A 14,008-nucleotide genomic window follows, 5' to 3' on the forward strand; every position below is an offset into this window, starting at 1 on the left:
GCCCCCCACGAAGATTTTGGTTTCTCATACACACAATGCTGGAAACTTAAAAAAAAATGTATATAAATCTGTTCACATCTGATATTTTTTTTAAAAGACTCAATGATGAACTCAATGGACAAGATTTTAATATAAGCAATTTTGAAATACTTTTGCTATTACTCATACTATACTCCTCAAATTGCTGTAATTAGACACTGCATGTTTTAGAGGCTTTAGTAGATTCAGTAGGCTGGTAGGATTTTCAACTCATTCTTCAGTTTTACTGATTTCCAGAACTGGCAATCCACACAAGGAGAAATCATCCCAACTGCATTATTCATGGAATGTAGTGTCAGTATTAACAGTGTATAAAAAACTTGCAAGATAACTGATTTAGAAACTTTGGCACTTTTTGATGCTAAGTACTCTGTATTTACACTTAATTTATTCCTACTTTTGATAGCATTTTCTTAACATTAATGTTCTACTTCCTATTTGATTGTTAGACCTTATTTGTTAATGGCTCTTGAAAACTCCTGTCTTCCATTCTCTATTTTAACACATATATTTAGCAAAGTTTTATAAATATAGGCATAAGAATAAATATGGAATTCTTAGACTAAAATCTTAAATCCCAAAAGCTTAAAATAGATGACTTCTGTGCTAATAATCAAAGAGAACAGAACTTTTAAAATTTTGCTGTGTGAGGATCAATGCAAAAATCATCCTCTATTCCTTCCCTATATGTTATGCTAGATATTATATGGAATTGTGAGGCATTTAGTAACTGATTTCTGGTATGCTATATTTTGAGTTTGAATTTTTCTAAATAAGATTTGTTCCTGGATAATTTGTAAATTTCACAACAGCACTTTCACTGAAGCAATATAATATATATTTCAAGCATACAAAAATTCAAGCATACAAAGATACATTGGATCCATGATTGTTTTTAACTAAAAAACTTCAATTATATTCCAGGAAAATATATTGGAGTAATACTAGACATGTGACAAAAAGAAAAATACAGTGACATGCTTCTAATGCATTGTTATTAATATCTTCGTAGAGCAACACAGACTGATTTTAAGCAGATTATCATTAATGTACTAATTTTAAGAATGCAAAAGGAAATTAAATAATTATTTAATACTGTTTGTGACAATCTCAGGGATTTAAATACTGAAGAAAAAAAAATCTTAAAATACCTTTCCCTGGACCTTTGAAGTATCCCTTCAAATCCTCATAGAATTTCATCTGCAACTCATTGAACAGCCACTAGGTACAGAAAGCTCGACTAGGTTTTGAATGCAGTCGTCAAAAAAAAAGATCATCAGAAGCAATAATTTATATATACTTTTTTTTTTTAACCAGAAGTGATAGGATAGAGAATGGAGTTGATGGGAAGTAATTTAGGTAGGGCAAATGACAGTGAAGAAAGCCTGGACTCGAGAGAAGGTGAGATCTGCCAGAGTTTGTATGGCTGGGGCAGAGGTTACCAGTGACAGAACATATGGTGCTCATTGGAGAGCTTTAAAGTCCCTCATCAGGAGTTTCCATTTAATTAGAGAAATAAACATGTCACTGAACACTTAGAAGAAGGATAAAGAAGACATTATAGAACTTGGCACAATGCTTATAGAGTCAATAAATGTTTTTTGAACCCTGCCCAGCCAACAAATGGTCCTTGTTCAGAGTTTCAAAACCTCATATTAGTGTTGCTTAACAGTCTTAGAGATCTTAATAAAATAGCTATGCAATTGTTATATAGACCAAAACAAGCAAGCAAACAGAAGCAAATTTATGTCTTTGTTAGAAATTTTCATCCTGTAAGCACATGCTTAGAAACCCTGATTCAAATCTAGGACATCAGACTAGCCAGGATACTGGGGATACCACCAGAATTACCCTGGCTTCTCTGCAACCACTCCCATGCTCCCAGCTGTTAATCACACCCACAAGGAAGAGCAAGTGCAGTCAACCTGACACCTGGATAATGACACCCTTGTCTCCATTCCTCAGGTATGACTGAGGTCAGTGTGGTCACCAGCCAGAAGCTGGCTCTGATACAGGCTGCAACAGGTTGTGCTTTCCTGAGGCACTGAGCCCTAGCTAAGCTACTTGATTCTCAGGTGAAAGTCAATGTTAATATGGGAGGGGAGAAGACATCATTTTTCACTGGCCACAGCAGAATGAATTCAGTGCTATTTGGAACTCTGAAGGCAAGGGCATGAAGTAAGACAGTGCATGAACAATACTTGGCAGTAAAGGATTTCTTTCAAAAAGCTGGAGTAGCAAAAGGCAGGGATTTGAATCAAGAAAATGGCACAAAGATTTCAGGAAAGGCTCTTTGTGTTAAGGGTAAATGGGGCTGGAAAGGTACAATGAGGAAAATGGAAAAGGAAGAAAAGATGAATCATACCATATTTTTGACGAGCAACTGCTTCATGTAACCCACCTGTTCTCTTCCCATTCATGTGTGATAAATCACTGATGATCAATAATCAGGCACTGTAATACCTTTAAATGATATTTGTCTAAATGGACATTGAACTGAAATAATAAATTTGAGCAGCTACGGAGACTGGAAGATTTTTACAAGAAATGTTAAAGAAAAAATAATGTTGGGACCATTTTGCCTGTGCTGACACTCATTTCTGTGCAGTTTAGAGCAACTCAGCAGCTTCACCATAAGGTCTCTTGGTACTAGCTTGATCTCTCAAACCATCAGTTTGATGTTAGAGCACTTAATAAATATTCCTTTTATGCAAAAATTCAGCAGACACTCCATCATCAAATCACCCAAATAACTAAACCAGCCACCATATCATTCTAACTTCCAATAATATTGCCAGTCGAATAATTTGGGATATATATGACCTCAGGCACCTAGGTATTTTCATTTATGAAGAGCTGTTCCTCGTTAAAATAATAAAGAACCCCAAACAAGAATATTCTATCACTAAATTTTGTTGATTTTATCTCTCACCAGTAAACTTGCTGATTTCTCTCCATCTCTATCTCTGATAATGCTAATCCAAACCCCCATCATCTTCCCCCAGGATTTATGAAATAATTAGTCCTATTTGGTCTCCAAGTATCTGTTCTCATTCTTCCATATGTTTTCCACAATGCAGCCACACAGCTATTTTCAAAAAGCAAATATGATTATGCCACTTCCTATTCATAGACTCTTGGAGAATCACCACAAACCTTAACATGGCCAACAGTCCTTACATGGTCTGGGCATCTCCTGTCCGCTGTCGTCATGTACCATGATCTCCCACACTCTCCTCTGCGTACACCTTTTCTGAGCTCCAGTACTTTTTCAATTACTGGAGTGCAGCATAGGGCCTTTGCATGTGCTGTTTCCTCTGCTTGAAATATCTTCTCTCTTCCTGGTTTTTGCTTTATTAACTCCTATTCACACTTCAGACCTCAGGTCTCATTTGGCTTCCTTAGAGAATTCCTGCTACCTTAACTAGAACAAATTCTACTACATTCCCTCTTAACAGCAACATGTACCTCTCTTTCATGGCACTCAATACAGTTGTCATTTTAAATTTCCTTCACTAATGATTTGATCCCTGAGTTCTCCACTGGATATAAGTTCTATAGTATCCTATGGGTTTAGCATAGGACCTGGCTTATAGTAGGTTTGGTCAGTACTAGCATTATTTGAATAAAGCAATAAATAAACACTTACAATTTATTCCTGTGTATGGATTAACCAGCTAGGATATACTGCTTGGCTTCCACTAGGTGAAATAAGGTATTCTGAATTGGTGATTTCTACAATGATGGGTTTCTATTTCTAAATATTCTCTGTTAAAAAAAAAAAAAACAGTCCTCACCTACCCTTCCTTTTGCACACATGGGCCTGTGCATATGCACACTTACACACTTTTTTTTTACTGTGTTAACTTCTCACAGTAGGTATCTGGTAGTCCTTGTTGGAAAGAGAAATGTACTTCTCACTGAATTAAGTATGGATACTTAAATCATACTTAGCAAACACAGAGTATGAAAATGTGTGCTCACTGTTTAATTTTTTAAAAGGGTAGAGCAAAATACTTGTTGAAAAGGGTGAGTTTTCCAATGAGTTTAAAACACTTCCAAATCTGAAGTTGGGATTCACTATTTTAATCTATAGTCTCCTGAAAAAATGTCAAGAATACCTTTCCAGCAGACAACATAAACCAACTTTAATCATGCATTATTTGAAGACAGCAATACACACATTGCTAAATGAGGGTATGTGAACTTGCCCAAATAGTTATGTCTACTCCTAAAATGTGTTATAATCAAAACTTGTGAGAGCAGCTCCCAGTACATGAAAGCACATTGAGTCTAATGAGGACTCTCCGGTAAACTGTGGCAGAAAGTGCATTGGCCAGGTCACACCTGATAATTTTTAATGCCACTTCAACATGCTGAAGTAATTGGCTCCTCTGCCTCCCTTGTAAGTTTCTCACTGCAGCATGGTGTGCAAGGAAGTACAGACAGCCAGTGCTGGAAAATGGGTAACAGCTATATGGAAACCCATCAAGAAGATGAAGAGTATTCACTTATCATTCAGCAAACAAATACCAGAAAGCAGAAACTCTATTATAATTTCACCTCATTTTCTTTGTGATGGTACGCATGACAATACAGTCAAAACATCAGGGTCTGGATACCTTGGTACGGAATTCCAAATACTCAGTTCAGTAGCAAATGTATTCCCTGAATGAATACTACCATTTGTCTACAATATAACATGTCTGAAATTGGGAAATGAAATTATAATAAAAGATGCAAACGTGTCCCTTATTTACCACAAGAGGTTCTGATCTGGAGCACAGAACAGGAAATTTGAATTCAAAAGATATAATACACAGGGACTAGCGATACCCAGGATACTTACAGAAACAAAGAACAGGCCAGATTTTCATATGCTGCTTCTTTTTATTATCACCTCTGGATTCAAAGAAGGCTCATGACATTCCACCAAGTGATAACAAGAAAGCACTCCTCCTAGGCTGTGGGGGAACTTACCACATCCCTGTGTTCTCCTTCTTTAGGGGTAAGGATGACGGACAGCAAAATGATTCCAAGGTAGTGGTCAGGATAATGAGGATCTTTCAGTGTTAGGGTCACATCTGTGGGCCTATGATATACAATATTAAGATTGTAAACCATCATTAAATATATAAGCCAAAAATATATTTTATATTGACAATTTATTATTTTTAAGAAGAAAATAAATTTTGTTTTCTTTTACTTTCCTGGTCCAATTTCTGTTGTTATTAAAATATCATTAATGCACTCTTATCCAATAAATTGTGGACCAACTGGGCGTACTTGGATTCACTGTGTAAGTCTCAGTCCTTTCTGTGGTTCTAGAAAGCTAAGAAACTATAAAAGTATAGAGAAATGTACAAGTACCTTCTTTATAATCTCTAAACACACAGAAAGCCAGATATTTTCTATAAATTTGAGTCCAACAAGTAAATGAGGGTCATTTACAGACCACTACATGATTTAGAATAAAGAGATGAGTGGTAAAAGAGGAAAAGATAATACATAATTTGCATACATATATACATAATGTATATGTATACATATACACATACACATACAGATACATAATCACATAAAACACCTTAAAACCATCAAAGAAGATCTCACAGCTTCCTTTGCAACCTATCCCAGTACTGCTTGACCGTTTTAAAACATATTTTTTTTCCTTCTGTAGTATTAATCAATTCTTAGCTTCCAGTTGAAGTGCATTTTAAAAAAATATAAGCCCATAATTAGGTGCCAGGTATGACTAATACTAGTAATAATTCTATAGCTTTACAACTAGTCAAGCAATGATAAACTAATGTGACTGAGGAAATACAACTAATCTTTCTTCATGTTTGAGGCACTCCTTGGTAACCTAGGATCACCAGTGATCACAAAATTAGACTGTCTTTGGGCTCAGGTGATAAGAGAGTAGCTGTTTTTGAGACAAAGCACATGTTTTATTTTCTGTATGGTAGCCTGATTCTTAAACTAGTCATTTCTATTTACATGCATAATCTACTTTATGTCCCACTACAACCATATCAGCAACACGGAAGTAAGGAATTTGTCTTTTATCTCTAGATTGCTGGTGCTTAGTACAGTGCTGGGGGACAGATCAGGTGTCCTAGACTTTTTCTTCCAAATAACTGTTGTTGATTAAGACGATCAAGGAAGATGCTATTATTTCCACTGGATAGATAAAAAAGATGTACTTGAAAAAGGCTGGCTAGCATGACAGCTCACAACAATAAATGAGAGAACAGTGTCTAGAACCCAGATCGGCTGTCACTCTGTTTATACAGGCCCAGCTTCACAACAAGAGGCAGTGATAGAACAGTGGCTCAAAAGTTACCTGTTTAACTCCAGTTGTGTGAGATCCAGAAAGGCTGAGCCCATAAAGTCATCCTGTAGTCCAAAATCATAGTCAAATACCTGAGAAGCCAAAGAGACAAAGCATTATTAGAAATAATTACAATATAGCTTTAAATGAAAATACCTTGACTATAAAATATTGGTTGTCTGTGTCATCAAAAACAGTGAAACTTCCTAATATTTTTACAAATTTCTTTGTTTGAGGGGCACCTTGGTGGCTCAGTTGATTAAGCGTCTGACTCGATTTCAGTTCAGGCCGCAATCTTATGGTTTTGTGAGTTTGAGCTCCACATTAGGCTTTGCACTGACTCTATAGAACTTGCTTTGGATTCCCTTTCTCTCGCTCTCACTCTCTCTCTCTCTCTGCCCCTACCCAGCTAGTGCTCAGTCTCTCTCAAAATAAATAAATAAACTTCAACAAAATTTTCTTTGTTTGAAATGTTAGGGTCTCACAAAATATTCAAAGGAAATTGCATTTTTTACTTAAAATTGTTATTTATATCAAATAGAACTTTAAGGAAGATGAATAACAAAATCAAGTAAAATATAGTAAATCATCAAAAATCTGAGGAACCCAGGCTTAGAATATTTTCCCCATATTATAGAAGGGATATTAGCATTACTGGAAGGAAAAATAAGTGAGTATGAAATTCAACAAATATGTCTTCCATAGTGGGCTCTTGGTGATGAGTACATGATTCTAATTCCTTCGTGTTTTTCAGGTCACTGAAGATAAATTCTGTGATATTATAGGACAATGTCTTTTGAAATATACAAATAAGTTAAAATTGAAGTGTTGTTATTAAAACATTTTGTAAAGTCATATTAAGGTTAAGTCAAATTTAGTTTTTATCATCACAAGGAAGACCAGGAAATAATATTAATGTAACTACCAACAACAATCAGAAAGGAAAAGATAATGTGTTTCTATTTATTTATCCAGTATCTTCTTTGTGCCTTTTATGGTTCTTATTCATACTATGATAAATAAAAAAGTATTGTCCCTGATCTCTTGGACCCTGCATTTAAGAGCTGAGACAGTGTATACAAACCCAAATAGATAAATACACTTCAGTGATGAGCACTGTGGACACAAAAGTCTAAGGGGGTGTGTTGGAAGCTGCTATTTTAGATAGGGAGTCCAGGAAGGCCTCGTGCAGGAAGTGTGTCATGTAGAGACCAGAATGATGAGAAGGATTATGCCAGTTTGGGAAGATCATTCCCAGGCAGAAGAAACAGCAAATGACCAACACACGCAATGGTCAAGAAGTCAGTGTGGTTGAAGCAGAGTAAGAAATATGGAGAGTGGAAAGAAGAAGGCTGAAGAGACAGCTCAGAGCTAGATCAATTAGGGCCATTTCCGAAAGCCTCCAAGAAAATGGGAGTTGGCTAACTTCTATCCATTCATTAGTTTTCCTACTCATTCTGTCCTCAGTCAATATTGATTAAGTAATTATTATGTACCAGACAATATGCTAGGCATAAACAGGGGTGAGCAAAGCTGACATCATCATCGCTTACAGTTTAGTAAAGGAGACAGATGTTAAACAAGGAAGTGCACAGGTGATATGTAATTCCAAATGTTGATAAGTATTGTAAAGAAAAGAATAGCGTTTGAAAAAAAAATAATAGAGATCAGGGAAAGCTTTTAAGATGGAAGAAAGATGCTAGTAGATGAAGTTTGGAGCTGTGCTTCTGGATCTTTTCAAACAGAAAATCTTTGTATTGCACATTGCAGTAAATGAGCATGGACAAGTAAGCCAGCTCTTGAAAAGATCAACCAGGCCATGGAACTCTCCAGGATGTGAGAATCCATTAGGCTGAGAGAATTTAGTACAACTGGGCTCAGTAGTTAGAAAACTTGAAGCAGAGGGAACAATATGTACAGCAGCCTGCATCCTTGGTTTTTCTCCAGTATTAATAGCCTTTGATTTAAAAAAACTTAATATGTAAAAAAATTGATATTTAAATAAAAAGATAAATACTTTGCATTACAAAAGGACTCTTAAGTTTGAAGTCATAAGGGGATTTACTTAAGTGATAAGTTCCTCTAAGGCCTTCTAAATTATTCAATTCACAGTCATTTGATTTATATACAACCTTTCAGGAGTACATTTGTTATAGAAAGCACAGTGCTCCTGTAATAGATATTCTCCTTGATCAATTACACCTCTGAGATCTAGTCATGTGCCCAGTGGCATATCACAAGAATACACTGCCACGTCTCAGGCAAAGGACACCTCACTGTTTGCAAGTGGCTACAAATATTGTATTTTACAACATAAAATTTATACTCAAAATTAAACAAATTTCTCTTACGCAATCTCTTCTAATTTTATCACCCTAAAGCTAAAACTCTTAGGGACTATAGTGATAATCAACCAACATCTGGGGTACACACATACATGTGAAGTGGAGAGCTGTGAATACAGTGAACTGGCTAGAGGAGACAGTCCAAATGGGTGATTCAACATTCGAACTTTCTTAACTCTCACGGTGAAAGTCTTTCCTCCAGTCCTAATGCTAGGTGCTTACTTTAGTTTCCTCCTATTCATTAGTAAATGCATAACCATGGGAAAGAATGTAACAACTAGAATCCATTCATTAATGAAATTATTAGCTTTGCGACTTGGTTCCAAGTTCTATAAACTACCTGTCAGAAGGAGCATTGCTTTAGGGAAAGTTTCAGAAATACAGAACATAGAGAAGAGATAAAACAGGAAAAGATACTCCCACTGTTGGGGCACCTGGGTGGCTCAGTTAGTTAAGTGTCCAACTCTTGATATCAGCTCAGGTTGTGATCTCATGGTAGTGATCTGAGGGTCATAAGACTGAGCCCCATGTTGGGCTCTGTGCTGAGCATGGAGTCTGCTTGGGATTTTCTCTCTCCCTCTCTCTCTGTCCCTGCCCCCTCCAATAAATAAATAAACTTAAAAAAAAAAAAAGAAAAGAAAAGAAAAGGTACTCCCACTGCAATAACAACAAGCACAGTGAACACTGATTAATGTTTATTCAATATTTACTATCCATTAGACACTATTATCTGTTAAACATATTATGGAGATTCTGAAATTTATGTTGTATAGAACTCAGTGAACAGGGTATTGTTGTTTCCATTTTTCAGATAAGGAATCCAAAGCTAAAAAAGTTTATGTCACTTCCCCCCAAAATTTGGTGCTTTGAAGAGGTTGGATTCAGATTCAGTTGTGCAAGATACTCTGTTCAGAATAGAACACATTTAAATTTAGCAAATACGAGTTGGGTACCCACTGTGAGGGAAGCACTGTGAATTCACATGTGAACAGTTTAGATGGGATGCTTGCCTTCACACATCTCCTGGGAGAGGTGGAAACCTTAGATAACATTAGATAAAAGTTGCTTGGTTTCCATAACACCTCTCTTCATTCTCACGTGAGTTTAGAACAAAAAATGTTTTATTCTAATAAATGAATTTATTTAGCATTTTGATTTAATTGCCTCCCCTGAAAAATTGCATCAGGGAGTACACCAGCTAAAATGCTCTTGGAAAACAGTCACAGAAAGCTCAGCTCCCACAAATGGGAATTTGTTAGCTCAAATGACTGGAATGCCCAAAGGTAATTACGACTTCAGTGGAGTTTTCAATTGCCAGTTCAAATGATTCATATATTTATTCATTCAGTTATGTGAGAAATATTTGTTTAGCATCTACAATGTGCCAAGTATTGTCCTAGGCACTGGAAATACAGCAGTGAACAGAAAAAATTTTCTGATTTCTTGGGGCTTACATATAGGGGAGCTGCAGATAATAAATGAATGCATGACAGGTAATGATAAGTGCCATGGGGAAAAATATCTCAGGGTATGGGAGTGATGGGGACTGCTATTTATAAGATATTTCAGAGAACAATCAGAGAGAGTGGCCTTTGAATAAAGATGCATAATGGGAATAGGATATGGAACAGGACCCAGATCACGTAATGTGACCCAGGATCTAAGATTCTATGAAGAAAATATGTCCATGACTCATTTTCATATTCAGGCAGCTTCAAAATAACCATTTCACTATACAAGAATAATTAAACTCAAAATCGTAGGACTGACATTGTAACGCAAAGAAAAAAGAAAACCTAACTGGGGCCATTGCAATTAGTCATCTTTAGTAGAAAATACAAGTTATGTTGCATAATTACTGGGTGGACATAGGAAACCCTAAATCTCTCTAAGTCTTACTCACCTATGTAATGAGGATGAGGAAAGTCATTTGTCAGGTATTTTGAGGATTACATGAGATAAAGTAGGCCTTGTGCCTCGCATGGTGCTCAAGAAATGGTAGTTATTATTATAGTGAAAATGTGACCAGAGATTCTATCTTCCCAAGACTCAATAACCTCCTATGTTCTTTGCCCATAAACCGAAAGTAAGTACAGTCACATTTTTTTGTTTCCTTGTTTTGTTTTGCTATTGATTTTTGTTGTTGTTGCTAAAATAGTTGAGATTCTTGATTCATGCATTTAGGAAGTACTTTTGAACCACACAAAACATCTAAGATGACACAAGCATCTAACTTTGGAATAATTTGGTTTGGATGCTGTGTGGTTTAGGGTTGGAAACATTTTCTTCCAATTACTCAGGTGTTTCCATTTATAAGTCTAGAAAAATAGTTCCTTCCCTACCCAAGCAGTGCATCAGAATAACCTATTGTGTTTCAAAAGTACAGAAGATTGTACTCTACCATTCAGGGCCTAAATCAAAGTCTGTAGGGAAGACACTTGAACATCTGGATTCTTACACACACACACATACACACACACACACACACACACACACACACACAACAAAAACAAAAAAAAGCTTCATGGTAATTCTGATGTACAGCCAGGGTTGACTATCATTGGTATATGACATTCATTTAGGGCCCTTAAAACCTACTCAGAAATAATTTGGCATAAGATAGCAATATGGTGCTTAACTTGAACCATGCTGAAGAATGTTTCAATTTTAAATCTTTTAAAAAATTTTTTAATGTTTATTTTTGAGAGAGACAGAGAGAGAGAGAGACAGAGAGAGAGAGAGAGAGAGAGAGAGAGAGAATCCAAAGCAGACTCCAGGCTCTGAGCTGTCAACACAGAGCCAGTCATGGGGCTTGAACTCACGAACTGTGAGATCATACCTGAGCTGAAGTCGGACACTTAACCAACTGAGCCTCCCAGGCATCCCATCAATTTTAAATCTTAAGCCTGGATATATATGAGTTATTTAAGGAAATGTCAACTTTGGTAAAATGACAGTCTTAGACACAGTAATCTGATCCCAAACAGAATTGCCTTCCTAATTATCAAAACCTTTCTATTAGTTAGAAAAGCACTCGAATCTAATACCCAGATTTTTAGCCTGTGATTAGGCCAAACAAGCAGCAATTTATACAACCATTTCCCCTTTATATTACTTCTCTCTTTTCCACTATAACTCTGGGTGTTCACTGTGTAACTTGAATAATAGTGTCAGTGAAATGAAAATTGAAAATTTAATTCAATTCAGCTGAAATGGATGCTGAATTTACCCTCTTATCTAAGATGTGTGCCTGAGCAGGCATCCCTGTGGCTACCGACCAGGCTCCAGTGGCTCTTGTCTCAGTTAAAACTACTGCATTTAGGGGCGCCTGGGTGGGCAGTCGGTTAAGCGTCCGACTTCAGCCAGGTCACGATCTCGCGGACCGTGAGTTCGAGCCCCACGTCGGGCTCTGGGCTGATGGCTCAGAGCCTGGAGCCTGTTTCTGATTCTGTGTCTCCCTCTCTCTCTGCCCCTCCCCCGTTCATGCTCTGTCTCTCTCTGTCCCAAAAATAAGTAAACGTTAAAAAAACAAACAAACAAACAAAAAAAAACTACTGCATTTAAACCCCCAGCTTCTACTACGACCTTATAAGTATATTTCAAGTCCATTCCTATAGACTTGTTTTTATCTGCCCTTACTGTAAAGTCATTTGGAACTGAAGGAATAGTCTTATTAAAATTAAAAGCTATAGGAATTCTAACCAATTGGAATGTATATTATTTTTTATTTTGTGTCTAATTTTTTTAAAATGACAGTTCCAAGATTTTTTGGAGGGAAAAATCTGTTTTTGCTAGAAATGGTATAAGCACTGCAACTTTAATGTGATTTTATAATCTTGGCTCAGAAGTGAATTTTGTTTCCCTTGGTAACCTTTACATTGATAGAAATCAGATTACAGGGCACATATAAGCTTCTTTTTCCTTTAACTACAGACAGGAGGGTTGTAGACAGTATTTTCTAACCATCTAGTACATGGATGCATTTTCATATTGCCTGTCAGTACAGAATCAGTTAGTCCCTAAGAAATCTTTCAGGGAAGATTAATCTCCCAGTACATAGGATATGGGCATCATATCAAAATCAAGTCAGTCAATCACACATGGCTATGTAGAGACAATGAAAATAAAGCAATGTTCATGAAATTCTTAAAATATTTCCACCAGTGTATTTGATTTAGGTCTCTGTGTATGCAAGGTTAGGCAAAAAGCAGATAACATAAAAAATGAAAAAAAAGAAAGCAAAAAATTAGAGACTTTTTTCAAAAGATGCCCTATGCATTTCATAGAAAACAAAAATCAAATGAAAAATACGAAAGCATATTTAGAAGCATAAGTATTACATAAAAATATTGTCATTTTATGTTTGTACATGAAAGACCAGTATAATTTCTACTTAATCATTTTTCTTAGGTAGAAATGTACAAAAGTGACAAATATTTTATAATTCATTATGTATCTTTTTCTGTATGGTACAAGTTAAGTCGTGGCTACATGATGCCATACTTTGAAAACTCAACGTGGTAAATAAACAGAAAAAAACAAAAACAATCTTTGGGGTCTCTCTCCTAGCTTTTGGCTTATATGGTGGTTGTTAACCAAGGCTTTGGGCCTGTATGTAGTATCCCTGTCTCCAATGGCACAAGTATATGTGTGGACATATTCTCTCCCAAACCAAAACAAAAAATGTTGCCACCATTTTTTTTTTCTGTGTACTACAGATTTTTGTTTATTTTTGAGCCTATTGTGATATTCTTTTCCAAATATCCATTTTGACATTTAGATTTCTACAGAGATGAATATTCATTCTCAAGCTCAAGAGAATAGCAAAAGAAATTAACTGTAATTTTGAGAAGTTTATTTCTTAATCCTTTGAAAGACTGGAGATCCACATGGTTCTGTTGTGGAGTAATATCCCATTAAAGAAACAGACACACAGTAAAAGTAATTAAGAACAAATCTTGTTCCTTCCATGATTTTTCTCATAAGGGACCCTAAATAAGATCCAAATGGTTCAGTTCAATCCTTAGTAACCCCCGCTTTCCTCTCCTGTCCATCATCCCCATGGCCACAGCTACCCCAACTCATCTCTTCCAAACCTCCCTAGAAATAAAATTTCCTTTACATATCATTTATATGTATTTTTAATTCCTTTTACAACTTCTATCTCAGTTCTTTATTATAAAGGCACTCCCTTTTTTCTCACGTAGATATTTCTTTCTCTCTAGAAGTGGAGAGGAGGGACGAAAAGCATCTCCAACTCTGAAGATCTTCCCTTTGGTGGGAGGAAGGT

The 14,008-nt window shown here is 36.1% G+C and overlaps 1 protein-coding gene across 23 annotated transcripts in view; it reads right to left on the reverse strand.

Annotated features, from left to right (window-relative positions):
- Positions 1–14,008, reverse strand: part of MCTP1 (multiple C2 and transmembrane domain containing 1) — a 520,292-nt gene that overhangs the window by 223,131 nt on the left and 283,153 nt on the right. For all 23 annotated transcript variants that reach the window (XM_045040171.1, XM_045040175.1, XM_045040217.1 and 20 more), the window contains exons 4-5: positions 6,386–6,465; positions 5,020–5,131 (exon numbers count right to left, since the gene is read on the reverse strand). In XM_045040171.1, the coding sequence (XP_044896106.1) occupies positions 5,020–5,131; positions 6,386–6,465 (192 nt within the window). The remainder of the gene's footprint in view (positions 1–5,019; positions 5,132–6,385; positions 6,466–14,008) is intronic.

The sequence above is a fragment of the Felis catus genome, chromosome A1, assembly GCF_018350175.1.
Source record: "Felis catus isolate Fca126 chromosome A1, F.catus_Fca126_mat1.0, whole genome shotgun sequence".
Classification (NCBI taxonomy): Eukaryota; Metazoa; Chordata; class Mammalia; order Carnivora; family Felidae; genus Felis; species Felis catus.